This window comes from Trifolium pratense, linkage group LG4, assembly GCF_020283565.1.
Source record: "Trifolium pratense cultivar HEN17-A07 linkage group LG4, ARS_RC_1.1, whole genome shotgun sequence".
NCBI lineage: Eukaryota > Viridiplantae > Streptophyta > Magnoliopsida > Fabales > Fabaceae > Trifolium > Trifolium pratense.
The window spans coordinates 18,916,576-18,933,198 of record NC_060062.1 but is presented as its reverse complement, the minus strand read 5'-3'; the positions used below and the strand labels follow the sequence as shown (position 1 = coordinate 18,933,198).

General features: G+C 35.8%; 1 protein-coding gene and 1 pseudogene across 1 annotated transcript; one reads left to right on the top strand and one right to left on the bottom strand.

Moving 5' to 3' along the window:
• Positions 1-302: 302 nt before the first annotated feature.
• Positions 303-2,230, bottom strand: LOC123924235 (annotated as a pseudogene).
• Positions 2,231-7,912: 5,682 nt separating this feature from the next.
• LOC123924237 (protein DMR6-LIKE OXYGENASE 1-like) lies at positions 7,913-15,235 on the top strand. The gene is made up of 4 exons (XM_045977063.1): positions 7,913-8,496; positions 11,411-11,428; positions 14,303-14,630; positions 14,831-15,235. The coding sequence occupies exons 1-4, from the start codon at positions 8,045-8,047 to the stop codon at positions 15,086-15,088; spliced, it is 1,056 nt and encodes a 351-aa protein (XP_045833019.1). The 5' UTR covers positions 7,913-8,044; the 3' UTR covers positions 15,089-15,235.
• Positions 15,236-16,623: the final 1,388 nt, after the last annotated feature.

Sequence of the window (16,623 nt, the reverse complement as noted above, 5' to 3'; positions counted from 1 at the left end):
CAGTCAAATAGTGACTGCAGGGAATCCATTTCCAATATAAAGGGGTACATTGCTAAATTTAAAATCGTTGACATTCACAACTATTAATTCCTACCGGTTCACACTATTTGGTCCTATGTTGATGAACTTAATTCTTTCCTTGCATCTAGTGAATCAACCAATGTTGTTGGACTGCTATGTGCTAAATCTAAGATGTGCTGAGTTTGACATCAAGGACTACGTAGATGGTTGGTAGGTTGTAAATAGTTAATAACAAATCAATTGTTCTCAAGCTTTTGTATATTTGTTTTAGAGTTTGAACCGCATGCATTACTAATAATAACAACAAGGTTCATCGTATGTGGTTTTAGGCACAATTACATAAATCATTTTAACTTTGAGACTCTAAATATGGTAGCATTGGCATCTAACCCTAATTATCACCATACACTATTCATTTGTATCATATTAGACTTCCTCCACAACTCACACATCAACAACATTAAAATCATATAATACACAGTTTATGAATATGAATGAAATTGATGAGAAAATGACAATTCAATGGCCAAATAATTCATGATTTATTCTTTTATTCATATGTGTGGCTTCGCTTCTCAATCTTTACGGGGAAGCCACCTTTCATTAAAGAGGTAAGATACGCAGTGTACTCCGGCTCAACCCCTTCAACCATCGTCGGAACCACCCTAAATTGTCTCATAATCCCGGCAACCACCCTCTTCATCTGCAAGAATGCCATTTCCTTCCCTATACAAACCCTAGGTCCAGCCTGAAAAACTGGATAATTATAAATATCCATCCCAACAAAGGTCCACTTCCCATCCTTATCCCGACTCAACCACCTCTCGGGTCTAAACTCAGCCCAGTCAGATCCCCATATCTTCTCAGACCTTCCCATAGCGTATACATGACACGTCAGTCTCCACCCTTTCTTCACTAAAGTTCCATTTGGCAAAACATCGTCGTACGTTGCTTCTTTAGTTACCACTGGAACTGGAGGGTACAACCTCATACTCTCACATAACGACGCGTGAGTGTAAACCATATCCTTCACCTCATCATAACTAACTGTTTCCGATTTTCCCATAACCTCTTTGAGAATCTCATTCTCGACGTGACTATGCTTAGAGAGTAACCAAAAGAACCATGGGAGTGCTGCTGAAGTTGTATCTCTTCCTGCAAGAATAAAACTTATTACAATATCAATTACAAAAGATTCATCTGAATGACCAGAATTTAAAAACCGCGATAAAATATCCAATGATTCCAACGATGTTTTTTCTATAAGCTCTTTTTTCTTCTCTAACGATTCTTGTCGCTAGTCCTCTTACTTCAGCGACGGCCTCTTTCAGCCGTCGCTCGGTTCCAATGTTTAGAATTCTCTTCACTTTCCATAGAAATGGGAAAGCCGCGTTTACCCTCTTGCTGGTGATTACTGAGCTGTCGTCGAAGGCTTTTACAAACGCGGTTTCAGGAAGCGAAGGGAGAAGATACCGAGGATCGAATCCAAACGCGATTATGCAGATATTATCGAATGTGAAACGTTGGAGGATGTCTTGGAAATTAGAGAGGATAGTTTGGTTTCTGGAAGCTTCGGAGAGAATAGGCAGGAGACGATCGGAGAGTTCAATGTCGACCACCGTTTCAACAAACTTACGGAGGGATTTAGTGTTGAATTCGTGGCTGGATATTTGTCGTTGGAGCTTCCAGGTTTCACCGTCGGTGTTGAAGATTCCGTCGCCAGGAAATCACTGCAGCATTGGATAATCGTCGGACCTTTGCCGTAGCAAAGGAAGTTGGTTTTGAGAACGTGTTGGACGACAGCAGGGTCAGCTGTGAAGACTTGGCGGGAGCCGAATGCGCGGTTGAAGACGAAGGTGGAGGAAGGGATGGTTTGGAGGATGTCGGAGATCCATTGGATGCGACGGTGGAAATTGGCTGCTAAAGAAAAAGCTGAACCGAAAATGGGGTAAGATTTGGGGATGGCGGCGGTGGAGGGTGTTTTTGGGTATTTTGATAATTTTGTTGTAGCTAAGAATAAGAACGAAATGAGAGTTGCAGAGAAAAGTAACAGTGAAATCAATGTTTGGAAATCCATGCTTATCAACAAAAAAAGAAATGTTTGGAAATCCATTTTAGGCAGCACGTTAGAGATTGGACTTTGTGGTGACAGTTTGTTTTCCTTTTTTTTCTTTGTGGAGTACAATAATAATGATTGTGTTGATAGCGGTGTACTCTCTTCTTAGTTTTTATTTTATAGAGTCTCTTTCAACTTAACTAAGGTTGTGGGTTTGATCATTGATTTGTGCATGCAGTAATATTAAAATGTTTAGGGAGTAGGCATGACAATAAAACCCATACTCGCGGGTACCCACCCAAACCATACCCGCTTTGACGGGGAAAACCCGAGTTGACTGGGTTTGGGTTCGGGTTTGGGTTTTCCTCGATTTCAAAAGATGGGTTTGGGGCGGGTAATGGGTACATTGATACCCACCCCGAACCCGCCCCGCTTATACTAAAAATTAGATTTCACCTATTTTAAATTAGAAACGCTTAAACAATCTATTAAATTACGTTAATATATTTATTTTTTATTTTAATTTGAGTATTAAACAATCCATTTTCTCTATTTTTTTTTTCTTTATTTAAAAAAATATTGTTGAGAGAAAATAATTTTGGACATTTAACTTTTTTTTAAATAAAAAAATACTAAAATATAATCTAAATTCATATGAAAAGAGGCGTAATGGGGATACCCGAAACCCGATGGGCATACCCGATCCCCGTTGGGTATGGGTTTGGGGTTATCATTTTTATCCCCGCTCGAATTTGGGATGGGTTTGGGGAAACCCAAACTTTATGGGTTTGGGTTTGGGGAGGGCAAAACCCGTCCCCGCCCCGCCCCATTGCCATGCCTATTAGGGAGAGTTTATCATCCATTTGAGTCTTACAAAAAAAAATTAATTATTGAATGTCACAATCGTTATTTTAATTTTTGTAAAAAGATGAATTTGAAATAATTTTACTATTTTTAATTAAAATATCATTAAAATCATTTTTAAAATACAAAGAAAAAATTACTTTTTTTAAAAGCTAACACAAAGCACCCTCATGTATTAAATTCCGTAGATTTACTTTTGTTTAAATAGTTTATGTAAATTTGTGATTATTTTCTTATGTATTGAACATTTACTAGTTAATAAAATATATTAAATTTGTTTGCTTAAAAAAAAACAAAAACAAATGCACTCTTAATACTTTTTAGAAAATCATTATTACTAGCTAGCAAAAATGATTTTTGCTATAATAGTAAACGAAGGATGTGGTACGAGTTCTACTATTGATCTGTCTGATATTCCAAGACTAGATTGAGTTTCCCTTTAATCTCTTTCTTCTATTCTCTCTAAGATTGTTTGTTTCAAAGACTAACTTCAGCATATAGATTGATTTTTTCTTTATAGTTATACCAAGCTTTTATTTTGTGTTGTTTTCGGATTTAAAAAACCGTTAAAAAATAATTTTTACAGCCATCGAAGAGATTACTGGGTTGAGTCGCGGACTAGGTCGCTCTCTTTAAGACGTTTCGTGGCACTGCCCAAAATTGTGCAAGCAGACTATCAACCATGCCGTCCCCAGGATAAAACAGCCCAGTTTCAACTGTATACCGATATGCTACTGCACGATAGAAATCGGTCAAAGAATACACCTTCTTGAATGATACTACAATACCACTCGAATTGATGTTGCGACATCATTCTATGTTTCATCGGTGATTCAGTGATACTACAATATCACTTAGATTGATGCTACAACCTCAATCTATGAATCAACGGTACTACGATACCACATGTATTGATGATACTACAATATTAATCAATATAATGACACTGAGGCCATTCCAATATGGTACTAAGACCATTCTCAAATCAAAGGGATAATGGTAATAAAACCATTCTTTATTTGAAGGAACTAGTGATACTTTGATCACTCTTAAAATAAATTAATACTAATATAACTATTAGTATCCTTAAGGAACTTATGCTGATATAAATCAACAAACACCACTGGTTTGATAAAAGATTAATAACAATTGGTCATAAAATGAATAAGAAATATCCAATTAGTTATTATGGACTCAATGTACTTAAGCATGATTTCAACTAAAAAATAGAGAAAAGTTTTGCTAAAATCATAAGTCTCGCAAAATAATAGAACAAACTTGAATGTAGACATCAAGATTAAATTCAACATTAGAAAAGGTCCATATTCAGCATTAAGTTCTAAAATGTAAATTCATAGTATAATACTCCCAAAAATTAGACCCGACAATCATACTAGAGTTCGGTCCCTAATAGTGATCATCCATTGTTTGTTTAAAAAACAAAATAAAACTAGCATACCTTGAAATCTGCCATCACCGCTTGCAACTAGCTTCAACTCTTTGGATGAACATAGCTCCAAAACCAATTAAACAAAATATTGAAATGTTTATCACATAATCGTGTAGTCACTTGACCATGTATCTACAACTTGATTGTACAAATTATAATTGCTCCAACCTATGTTCAACCATCGACTAAGGATAAATGGCTTTCATAATTTTTTAACCTTGAAATATGATATGCTGAAGTGGAAGAAATAGTCACAAGAAAGGGGGGGTTTGAATTGTGACCCTTTTTAAAAATTAATCCTGCATTCTACAAAATTGATCTCAAGTGTATACTTGGATAAATGTTAGTGAATTATAGAACAGCTTGGTCTGAGAACGTTCTTTACTATAAAATAGATTGTTCCGAGAACGTTCTCTACTGCGTGAGAATTCAAATTAAATATAATGAAGTGCTTTGTGTGATGTGTGTTTACAGTAAATAAAAGAGAATAAGGAAGAGAAACAACACACAAACAATTATCCTGGTTCACCCCCTAATAGTATGGGCTACTCCAGTCCTCACGCTCCTGTGAGATTATCCACTATGAGATACTACCGATCTCAAATTACACTTCTTCCTTGATCTAGTCCAAGATCATAATCTTCCAAGCTTCACTCGCTTGATCTACCTAAGTCCTCCAGACTTTATAAGGTGTCACTCAATCAATAGTTACGTATTGACTTGAGCCAATCTTTTACAAATGATGATGGTTTGGATCTTCAAGCTTTTACAAAAACTCAAACAATTGAGAAGCTTGTTACAATGGAAAAAACTCTCAGTTCACTCAAATGATATACTGATCCTAGTATTGAGATTACAATGTTTGGAGTGAGAGAGATTTAAATAAAGAGACAAAGATGTAACCACTTAAAAATGAGTTATGTTGAAAAATGGTCTCTTGAGTTATTTGCTTTTAGAAACTCAAAGGTTAGTTTGAGAAGCAAATAAAAACACTCTAAACTCAGAAGTATGATGAGAATGTAGATCTTGAGTGTGAGTGATAAAAGAAGAGTTTTATGACTTGTAGACAAAAACAAGTGATTGATGATTTGTAGCTTCAACTCTTGCTCTTCAATGTTGCCAAAGCCTTCCTTTTATAGTTGAACCTTGAGTCTTCAGTTCCTTGGTCCCAAAGGAAGTTTTCCAACGGCTAGTTGCTTCAAAATAGACAGCTCATGCTGAATTGTTGAGTAGATAAGTTCTGACTGTTCTTTCTCAGAACGTTCTCTCTGCTGTTCTTCATATTTTCAAACAAAAGAGCCATAATGACAGCTTGCAATGGGCTGTGGATAGTTGTTCTTTGCTTTTCCACCAAGTATAGCCGTTACAAATCATTTAAACACGTTTTGGCCAGCTGTAGATGAGTTTGCATCTTCAAATGTAAAGGACAATCATTCTCAGCATCGTTCTCAGAGTGTTCTCCAGACTGGGTAATATATGACTTTGTTCTTTTGAAGCAGATTTGATGCATGACAGAAACCAGCTGTAATATGTAGAGGAAGCAGCTGTATTGTCCTTTTTGGAACTGTTCATGATGTCCTTTCCAAGTACTTTCATTCTTGATTAAAAATTAATCTCTTTGGAGAATGTTCATTTAATAATGAAATTGAAAGTACATGACAACTATGAGTTGAAGATGTGTTGTCCCATTCTCATTGGTCTATGTAAACTTTGTCTAAACACACTTGAGACACCTAATGAGATCTTGCCTTGAGAATTTATCATGTTGCACATGTTTGATCCTTAACTATGGCCAAAGGGGAAAGTCACTTTTCTCCCAAATAATCCTTGCCTTAATTGATCATAAACTGTTGTGATCTTGTGATTTAAAACCAAGATAAAAGTGTTTCTTTGTCTTAAACGTAGTTGACTTAAAGAAATAAGTACTTTTGCTATGAAGCTCGTTCTTGGAGAAAATGAAGCATGAACTGTAGAATGTTCTCAGAGCATTCTTGAACCAGCATTCAAGATTTTCTTCAAGGAGTGAGACACGCGATCTTGATCAATTAACTTGAAATCTTGCTGCTGCAAAACTTCCCTCAATTCCTCTTTGATGTTTTGCACACATGGTTGCTTGCTCATTGATGATCTTTAAGATTCTTTAGTGGAGACATGGAGTACTCATCATTGAGAATGATTAAAACATTTATTCCTTGTGCATAAGCTCCTTTGAAAAACTCATGACCATCATTCTCAAATGTTGTCATCTTGAGAAGCTTTGGTAAAATGATACTTTGAGTAGGTTTTGAAGATCCTCAATGAATGCATCATTCCCATTGATGTTAATTGTAGTAGTAAATCCTCAAAGCATATAACTCAAAAACTCATTGTAACCCTTGTCACATAAAATCAATATATTCTTGAGTAGCTTGTGATGCAGGTTTTTCCATCCTGATTCTTCAACTATGATCCTCAAATTCTTCCTTGATTATTCAATACTTGTTGTGATCCTTGTAGTGACGAGGAAGACAATTAACCATGAAGTTCACTTTCTTGCTTGATCCTTCGATGAATCTTTTTATGATTCAAAACAACAGTCTTTAAAAATCTTCTTGAAGCTTGTGATACTACTGTTGTAATTATCTGATGATACTCCAATTCTTTCATTGTTTGAGTATATAAATGCACTTGTTGACGTGAGTAGCCTCTAGCTCGTCCATTTGCTAATATCTATCTTTCAACAAAAACTCAAGTGCAAACATCAGTAGATCACCATTCATAAAACTTAACATTTATTCCATAAGGTTTGTTGTCATTAAAACACTAAAATGGATTTTGCCTCAACATATGCATCATTTTTTTTTGTTTAGAAGCTTGCCGTATCTCACTTAAGGGCTGAGATGTATATGCATATATGCATCTATTTTCTTAGTGAAGCAATCAATTAGAATTATTCTCCCATAAATTAACAGTTACAAAATGATGGAAAATAAATCACAATAAATTAAATAAATAAATAGTATGTCCAATATCATCAAAGTGTAGGACTTAATTTATTTATTTTCACAAAATTACACACTAGTATGCTACAACACACTAGTATGTTCTAATACCCGATATGAGACTCAATTTTATTTTCAATTCACACACCAATGTGAACTTTATTCCAACATTTTGTTAATAGTTATGCCTCCGTTTATTAGCATGAACTCCATATATATTAGAGATTATGTTGAAAACAAAACAAGATTGCGTAAATAACGATAAAAGACCATGTAATGTTGTATCCTGTAATTATTCTTGTCATCATTATTTATTTGTATCTGTTGCGTTTAAGTCTCTATTTAGAGGCTGGCTGGCTACATGTTCAATTTAAGTAATTTGAATGTTAATTTATTACATTATCGAATTTTAATTATTTTTGTATATTGTGCATTTATATATGTATTTTTATATAATGTATTACCGTATCATATTGGGAATTTTGAATTTTTTTTCATATCACCATATCGGTATCGTGGAGCTCCGTAGCAATTTTGCCTTACAATATCTATTCTACGTATTTACTTGCGTATGTTTTTTGTCATGTTTTTGAAACAGCCTCTTAATATAAGATAACACAAAACAAAACCCATCTTCAACATTGATTTTACAAACACTAGCAACAGAACAATATGGGAGAAGTAGACCCAGCTTTTGTTCAAGAACAAGAACACAGACCAAAACTGTCCATAATCGAAGCCAAAGGAATTCCCGAAATTGACCTCTCACCAATATTCAACCATGAAGTTCCAGATCAATCTGCTGTTGAAGCCTTAGTGAAGGAAATTGGAAGTGCATGCAAGGAATGGGGATTCTTTCAAGTTACAAACCATGGTGTTCCTTTGAGTCTTAGACAGAGACTTGAGGAAGCTTCTAGATTGTTCTTTGCTCAGAGTTTGGAGGATAAGAAGAAAGTTGCGAGAGATGAGATTAATCCAGCTGGTTATTATGATACAGAGCATACCAAGAATGTTAGGGATTGGAAAGAAGTGTTTGATTTTCTTGTTAAAGATCCTACTTTTGTTCCTCTCAATTCTGATGAAGATGATGATCAAGTTATTCAATGGTCTAATCCATCCCTTCCATATTGTTGAACTATATAGAGTTCGACCCATTATCTAGTTAGTATAGATCCATTAGCTAGTTAGTATATAAGATAGAAGTTGCACTCATTTGTACTTTGACACATTCATTTGTATCAATTCTATTAGTTTCATTACAGATTTCTCAAACTTTTCTCTCCTTTTACTTTGATATCATGAATCTTAACATGGTATCAGAGCCTGGTTTCCTCCTTAGGCACACAATTCCGCTGCAATTTTCCCGAGAAAATTCAACTCTCGGATTTTATTTTTCCTTCCATTCTCACTTTTCATTTTCCAGTTTCGATTTTCTTCTCTGTCCATGGTTCTTAATTCCTTTCAGAATATTCTTCAATCTTGATTCAATTTTCAGTTTTCGATTTTAGTTCTTTTCTCATTTCCCGTTTCAATTTGGTTTTGCGTTTTTCGTGATTCCAATTCATGTTCTTGATCTGACTTCTTGATTTCTCTTCTTTTTGATTCTTGTTCCGTGTTTGATTGCGATTTTGTTTTATTCGCAATTTTAATTCATCATTTTCCCCAAATTCTAGGGTTTGAGACTTCATTTTGATTGAATTTCAGTTGATTTCCATTTTCGCTTTCGATCGCATATCATCTGCACTCTGTTTCTGGTGCTGTGTTATTTTCCATAATGATTCAAGGAGACGAAGATGAGAATCTCAATTTCGATGATTCTTTGTATATTTCTTCGTTAAAAACTTGTGGCAGTTCGTTATTTCATTATGTTACTTTGATTCTTTGAGTTCACCGGCATTGGCGGCAGTTATTGGTGAGATTGCGGTTCTTTTCGATCTTGTGGTGGATATGATTTGACGATTCTTGAGTTTCGGATTCATTGTGAGTGGTGTTATTGTCACCATTGAAGATACTGATTGCAGAATTGAATTTTGCTCTCTTCAATCCTTGAGGTTTGTCTACATTGTTCATCAAATTCTGTTGAAGGTTAGGCTATTTGATTTGTCGGTTTGGTGGTGTATCTTTCGATTCTTGAAGTTTTGCCGAAGATTCAGTTTTGATTCTTTCAATGGATGATGATTTGATAGTTTGATTCTTTGATTTTGCTACTCGTATGTGATTAGTGGTCTTCATCTTGAAGCATTGTGATACAATTTGTCATTGATTTTTTTTAAGCTCTAATGAAGTTAGAGACAAATATGCATCAGAGGCTGGTTTTTTGATCAATTTTAGCTTACTTTTGATCAAAGATTCATTGGCTTTGAATGTTCTTTGAAGTATAGTTCCAGCTGCTTATTGAAGATTGGTTTTGGCATTAGTTGTGATTTTCTACATCACTGGTATTTTGGATGCACAATTGTGTGCTTCGGAAGCTTGACATTAGTAATTGTTCTGATTTTGACGTGCTCTAACAGTTACTATTAATTGATCAATGATTTCCTGCAAATTGTCAATTCTGTGAAGTTTTATCCAAGACTGGTTCAGATTAAATGATATAGAGTTAGTTGTTGTGATATGGAAATTCAAGTTGGAAGTTCATTGTTACCAAGTTTACTATTAATCTGGTTACTAAAATGCATCTTCTCCAAAAGTTGTCATCTGAATTTTATGCCAAGCTACATATGTTGAGAAGGGTTTATAGAGATTTGGTACAGTAATATTGTTCTACTTGAGCACATGAAAAGTTTGGATTGGAATTTGGCTGCTGGTTCTACCTGTACTTTGGATTATGGCTTGGAAGCTATTAAATTGGTTCAAGTATTTAGGTCTGTTATGGTTATCCAATTTGGAGTCTAAAGGTTCAAGTCTAGTAGCAGCTTGGTTGCTTGTCCTCAGTTTTATGCATTTGGCTTATGCTTGCAGATAGTTTGAAATTTGAAGATTGGAGACATTTTTTGATTTGGCTTATGCTTAGCTTATCTCCTCTTTCATAGTCCCATATTAGTGGTTTGTTGTCCTGTTTGGTACCTCACTGCTTCTGTTTTGCCTCCTACAAGTGTTGGAGTTTAGTCTTATTTGAATGCCCTTTGTGGTTGCCGCTAGTTTTTCTCGTATTGTGAAGATTCAAGACCGGTTTTGAACTCTTTAATCTACTCTTTGTTGCCCTGTTTTAGGCAGGTACTTAGCCATATTGGCTTTGTTGCTTTTATGCTTTCTCTTGAGCAGCTTGAATTTGCTTGCTTTGTCAAGTGGTTATTTGGTTTTCTTTTTGATGTGCTATCTCATCTTGAGCACAACATTGGTATTGATGCTTTACTCTCTAGCCATCAACCATGCTACTTGATCTTTCTCCTTGATTTGTTGGTCCTTAGATGAGCTAATTACCTTTAGCACGACTTGAGTATTGATGCTTCACTTTGTAGACATCAGACCCTTTTGATATTCTCTACTAGATCTTTCTCCTTGATTTGTTGGTCCTTAGATGAGCTAATCACCTTTAGCACAACTTGAGTATTGATGCTTCACTTTGTAGACATCAGACCCTTTTGATATTCTCTTTTTTGCTTCTATCTTGAGTGATTGAGTGCTCTTGATGGTTAAGCTTTGTGCCTTAATTGGCTTTGTTGATTTGCTTCTGCCCTTAGTTGGCTTTGATAGATTGTGTTTCTTCCTTATGGTGGTTAAGCACTACTAGTTGTTGTTTTCTAGCCGATGTATTATGGCAAATTTCATTGTATTTTCTTTATATTGATGTACCTTTGTATTAGTGATCCCAAGCTGGAAGTGTTGTGACCACTTTCCAGCTTGCGGGAGGCTGTTGAACTATATAGAGTTCGACCCATTATCTAGTTAGTATAGATCCATTAGCTAGTTAGTATATAAGATAGAAGTTGCACTCATTTGTACTTTGACACATTCATTTGTATCAATTCTATTAGTTTCATTACAGATTTCTCAAACTTTTCTCTCCTTTTACTTTGATATCATGAATCTTAACACATATCCCCCACAATTCAGGTAGCTATTATTTCATCTTTAATCAATACCAATTATTCATTAATTGATTGTTGAAAGTCTCATGTTAAGAGTAAATAATTATCTCATTAGTTGGTAATTAGTTTTTTTTTTTTTTTTTTTGTGTGTGTTAAGCTTCCCCTTCCTAGGGGAAGGGAGTCCTAATAATATGAAATTTGGCCGCGCGATAAGTAAAATCTGTCTAAAAAATTGTTCCACCCAGAAACTGAACTCGTCTTTGTTGTGAATTCTTTAATAATCACACCAATAATCTTGATGTGTGGAGCAAATCGAATATCAAAATGTGGAAATAGCAATAATAATCACGAACAAAAGATAAGCAATAAAACTGTAAAGAACACGAAGCAATTGTTTACCCAGTTCAGTCAAAACCGACCTACTCTAGGGGAGAGAGCCACTCTCCGTTCCACTATCAATGAAAAGCTTGATTACAAAGATTCAATACAAGAGTTTCAAGAATTTAGAGTTTTCCTAAATTCTACCCTTTTCCCGAATCTCTCCCCGTGACCAAGAGATTCAATCAATAAGTGTTTACAAGGTGTTACAAATACTTCCCCGACCCTAGAGATTACCCAAGAGAAACCCTCTAACACTCTAGCCTTCATGTTGGAGAAAGAACCCTAAAAATCACATTTTTCCTCCCTCTTGCGGCTGAAAACATAAAACAGGGGATATATATAGTCCCGCTCCAAGCCTGGCGCAGCCCAGACCAAGCCTGGCTCAGATGGCAGAGAGCATCACCCAAACCTGCATTTTCATTGAGCATGGCGCAGCAAGCATCAAGCCTGGCTTGATGTCCTGTAACAAGACCAATTTTCTGTTTTCCTTGCACAATTCAAAGGCAATAACCAACAATCTCCACCTTGCCTTTAAATTGATGGTGATGTCAACTTCCCACCAACCATCATGCCGCTCTCTCCAAGTTTACACCACCCTTATTCGGCCCCCGGAGTCTACCTCTCCGTACTCCCGAAAAATGCTTGCCTCCAATTGCCCCTGGATTTTTAGGACAACCCACAAGCTACACCGTACCCTCTTCAAACCCCGGATTGTAGCTTTCCGTACTCTTGAAGATATGCTTGCCTCCAACCAACCTTGAAATTTTTAGGTGGTTTCACAAGCTGCAACCTCAAACTCTCCTTGTGTCCAACTACCTCCCGCAGTCTAACAAGTTACCAAGCTTGATCACCGTTGCTTCCACACAAGGTCTCCATAGCCATACCACTTTGGTGTACCTCCACCTCAAACCGAGATTCCTCCACCAAAGCCTTAAACCGGTATATCCACTATGTCCTCCACCTTGTAACCGAGTATTATTCCACCGCCTCTCCAGGCCGATGTTGAGTATTATTTCACCGCCTCTCCAGGCCGATGTTGAGTATTCTTCCACCGCCTCTCCAGGCTGACCTTGTTCTTCACCATCGCGATCTCCATTAGATTTTTACCTCCGAGGCACCGGATAACAACACGTCGTGTTTTATCCATCATCCCGAACCTTAAAATTGCTCTTGCTCCCATCTTCACTTTCCACAATTCCAAATTGTTTCCCGAAAGTCCCTCGATAACCCATTTTGAATCCATGGTACTTAATCCAATTAACACTTTGCCCCACGGTGGGCGCCAATTGTTGTGAATTCTTTAATAATCACACCAATAATCTTGATGTGTGGAGCAAATCGAATAAGCAATCAAAATGTGGAAATAGCAATAATAATCACGAACAAAAGATAAGCAATAAAACTGTAAAGAACACGAAGCAATTGTTTACCCAGTTCAGTCAAAACCGACCTACTCTAGGGGAGAGAGCCACTCTCCGTTCCACTATCAATGAAAAGCTTGATTACAAAGATTCAATACAAGAGTTTCAAGAATTTAGAGTTTTCCTAAATCCTACCCTTTTCCCGAATCTCTCCCCGTGACCAAGAGATTCAATCAATAAGTGTTTACAAGGTGTTACAATCACTTCCCCAACCCTAGAGATTACCCAAGAGAAACCCTCTAACACTCTAGCCTTCATGTTGGAGAAAGAACCCTAAAAATCACATTTTTCCTCCCTCTTGCGGCTGAAAACATAAAACAGGGGATATATATAATCCCGCTCCAAGCCTGGCTCAGATGGCAGAGAGCATCACCCAAACCTGCATTTTCATTGAGCCTGGCGCAGCAAGCATCAAGCCTGGCTTGATGTCCTGTAACAAGACCAATTTTCTGTTTTCCTTGCACAATTCAAAGGCAATAACCAACAGTCTTCTCATGAACAACCAGTCATTTGGTGAAGCTCATTAACCACTTAAGTATAATGTCTTGGTTAGTTGAGAACTAGTTTGTAGTTAGTTACTCAATTAAAAAGTGTAATTATCCCTATAAATAGGACATTTATGAACAAGATTAGTTTGAAGTTAACGGATAAGATGTTATATGATTCAAATTGTTCATAAATGATGAGTATACAACACCTTATGAGTCGAATTTGTGGGTTTGAGTTAGATCAATCTAAACTCTATGGTAATATTATAGAGTTTAATTATCTTAGATATGTTGTTAACTTTTGTTATTGGGTCACTTTGGTCACGCTCCAGATGTTCTGTGTATGAATAGGGTGGATTATAAGAGTATGTGATATGACCTAAAACGTGTAAAGGTGGACATCTTTCACCTTATAGCCGATTTTATGGTTGAGTTATTGGAGAGAATCCAAATCATAAGATTGATACTTAAAATAAAAAGTGAAAATAATTCCATTTGAAAAAGGCAGTGTTCTTTTAGTTTGAGTCATTTAGAATATTCAAAGGTAGAATTGATACTCAATTTAATGGGTTATGTAATTGTGATTAAAATTAATGTTAACATGAGCAGGGCTATAGTTGATGAGTATCTTGAAGAGATGGAAAAGTTGGCCTTTAAGTTGCTGGAGCTAATAGCATTGAGCTTAGGACTTGAAGCAAATAGGTTTGAAGAATTCTTCAAACTTCAAACTAGCTTTATTAGATTCAATCACTATCCTCCATGCCCTTATCCTCACCTAGCTCTTGGCGTCGGACGACACAAAGATCCCGGTGTCTTAACTATTCTTGCCCAAGATGATGTTGGAGGACTTGAAGTGAAGCGTAAATCAGATCAAGAGTGGGTTCTTGTGAAACCTACTTCAGATGCTTACATTATTAACGTTGGTGATATCATTCAGGTACTTTTGGCCTAAGTCATACCGCATTGTTTTGCTATGAATTACTAACACACATACACCAGACACGACATTGACATTAACGCATTGATATCATGTCGATATTGGACACTGACATGCATCAAGCACCAGACACACCTTCAATCTGAAGTGTCTGTGCTACATGTTTTTTTGATTATATTGAAGTTGTTTTGCTTGTGCAGGTTTGGAGCAATGATGCATATGAGAGTGTGGAACACAGAGTAATGGTTAACTCTCAAAGAGAAAGGTTTTCAATTCCTTTCTTTTTCTTCCCTGCACATGACACTGAAGTCAAGCCTTTGGAGGAGCTGATAAATGATGAAAATCCTTTAAAATATAGACCTTACAATTGGGGCAAGTTTCTTATCAACAGAAAGAGTAGCAATTTCCAGAAGAAAAAAGCGGAGAACGTACAAATTTATGACTATAAGATAGCTTAAAGATATAGTATAAGATAAGTATCACTTAGCTTGTGCATGTAAATAAATTGGGCATATTGGAATAAATTGAATAATATGTTGTAGCAGATTGATCCAAAGACAGTGTTTCTGATGAGTGACTACAATTGAATTTGCTGTTAGTGTGTATGTGGAATAATTATGTATGAAAATATAGATCCCGAATAACATATCCATCTCAACCATTGAATTGAAATCACACATGCCTTTAATTAATTTTACTGTGCTGTGGTGTGGCATGAGTATGTTTGATTAGATTATTGTCAATTATTATGCATTTCTTTATTACTATAAAACATAGTCACATGGTTCGCAATTCACTTCAATATGTGTTACGAATTCGGGTACGTGGGGGGTATACATAGTCGGTACGCTTTTTCGGTACGCGGTATGTTCTAATATACAAATTGGTACGGTATAAATAAATAAAAAATTGAGTCTTAAAGAGACAGTAGTAGTAGTAGTAGTATGTTAGTATTATATGAGGAATGTTAATATGTTAATATAGAAGAAATTTCCAGTCCCACATCGAAGTTATAAACATTGGAGAGGGCAAGTGGTTGTAACTTCTGCTTAACTTGTTCACAAATTTTAGTTCAACGAACATGAATGCCGAAATTGCTAATGTCAGATGCTATGATAGGGTTCGAACCTCGGTCCTTTCACTTTATGTGTGTAAGTTTCTAATGACTTATCATTTCGTCTATCTACCAAAAAAAACTTCCGCTTAACTTTGAGATATGCTTTCCTACTTTGTTGGTGATGTTGAAATGAGGCAAATCATGATTGATGTTTATGCACAATTAAGTGATTAGCAGCCGTCCAAAATCAGATTCTAGAGTTTTTATCGAAGGACTTTTTTGTTGGGATGCTGAGTCAGAAACCAATAAACTATGTTACTTTCTTTTTTAGTTTATAATGAGTTGGGGATTGAACCCAAAACTTATAACATATTACTCAAATTAGTCACCACTAGACCAAACATGGTGGCTTATAAACTATGTTGTTTTACTTGCAAGAATTTGGATTTATTTACCTATCTTCTAAATTTCAATCGTTTTCAAAGATTTTTTATTGAACAAGCAAACAAATCCATTTATTTTCTTGTTTTTTAACTAAGGATATATTTTGACCTTTATGATTGGAAATGGGTAATCTCTATTTCACTCTTGTTGACACCACTAATATTGTAATATAGGAGTAAATATTATAAATAAAAACACCTCAAAATAATGAGTACAATCAATATCTTCTTACTATTTTTAAGAATCGACAAAGCATCAACATAATTATCAATGAAACTAATGAAAAGAGAGCAAACCTCACAAATACGTGGGGAGTGGCACATTGCCCATTTGTGCAATAAAAAGGGGTACATTGCTAAATTCAAAATCTTTGACATTCAAAACTATTTCTACCGGTTGAATTTGTAGCTAATAATTAGCTACAAACGCAGTCTTTGTTTAATGAGAGGGACGAAAATCAACAAGATTTGCATATTTAGGGACTTTGTTTTT

Coding starts and splice junctions, on each gene's coding strand:
- LOC123924237 (XM_045977063.1), top strand. CDS start 8,045: ATGGGAGAAGTAGACCCAGCTTTTGTTCAAGAACAAGAACACAGACCA. Junction 14,631..14,830: donor ACGTTGGTGATATCATTCAG/GTACTTTTGGCC, acceptor TTGCTTGTGCAG/GTTTGGAGCAATGATGCATA.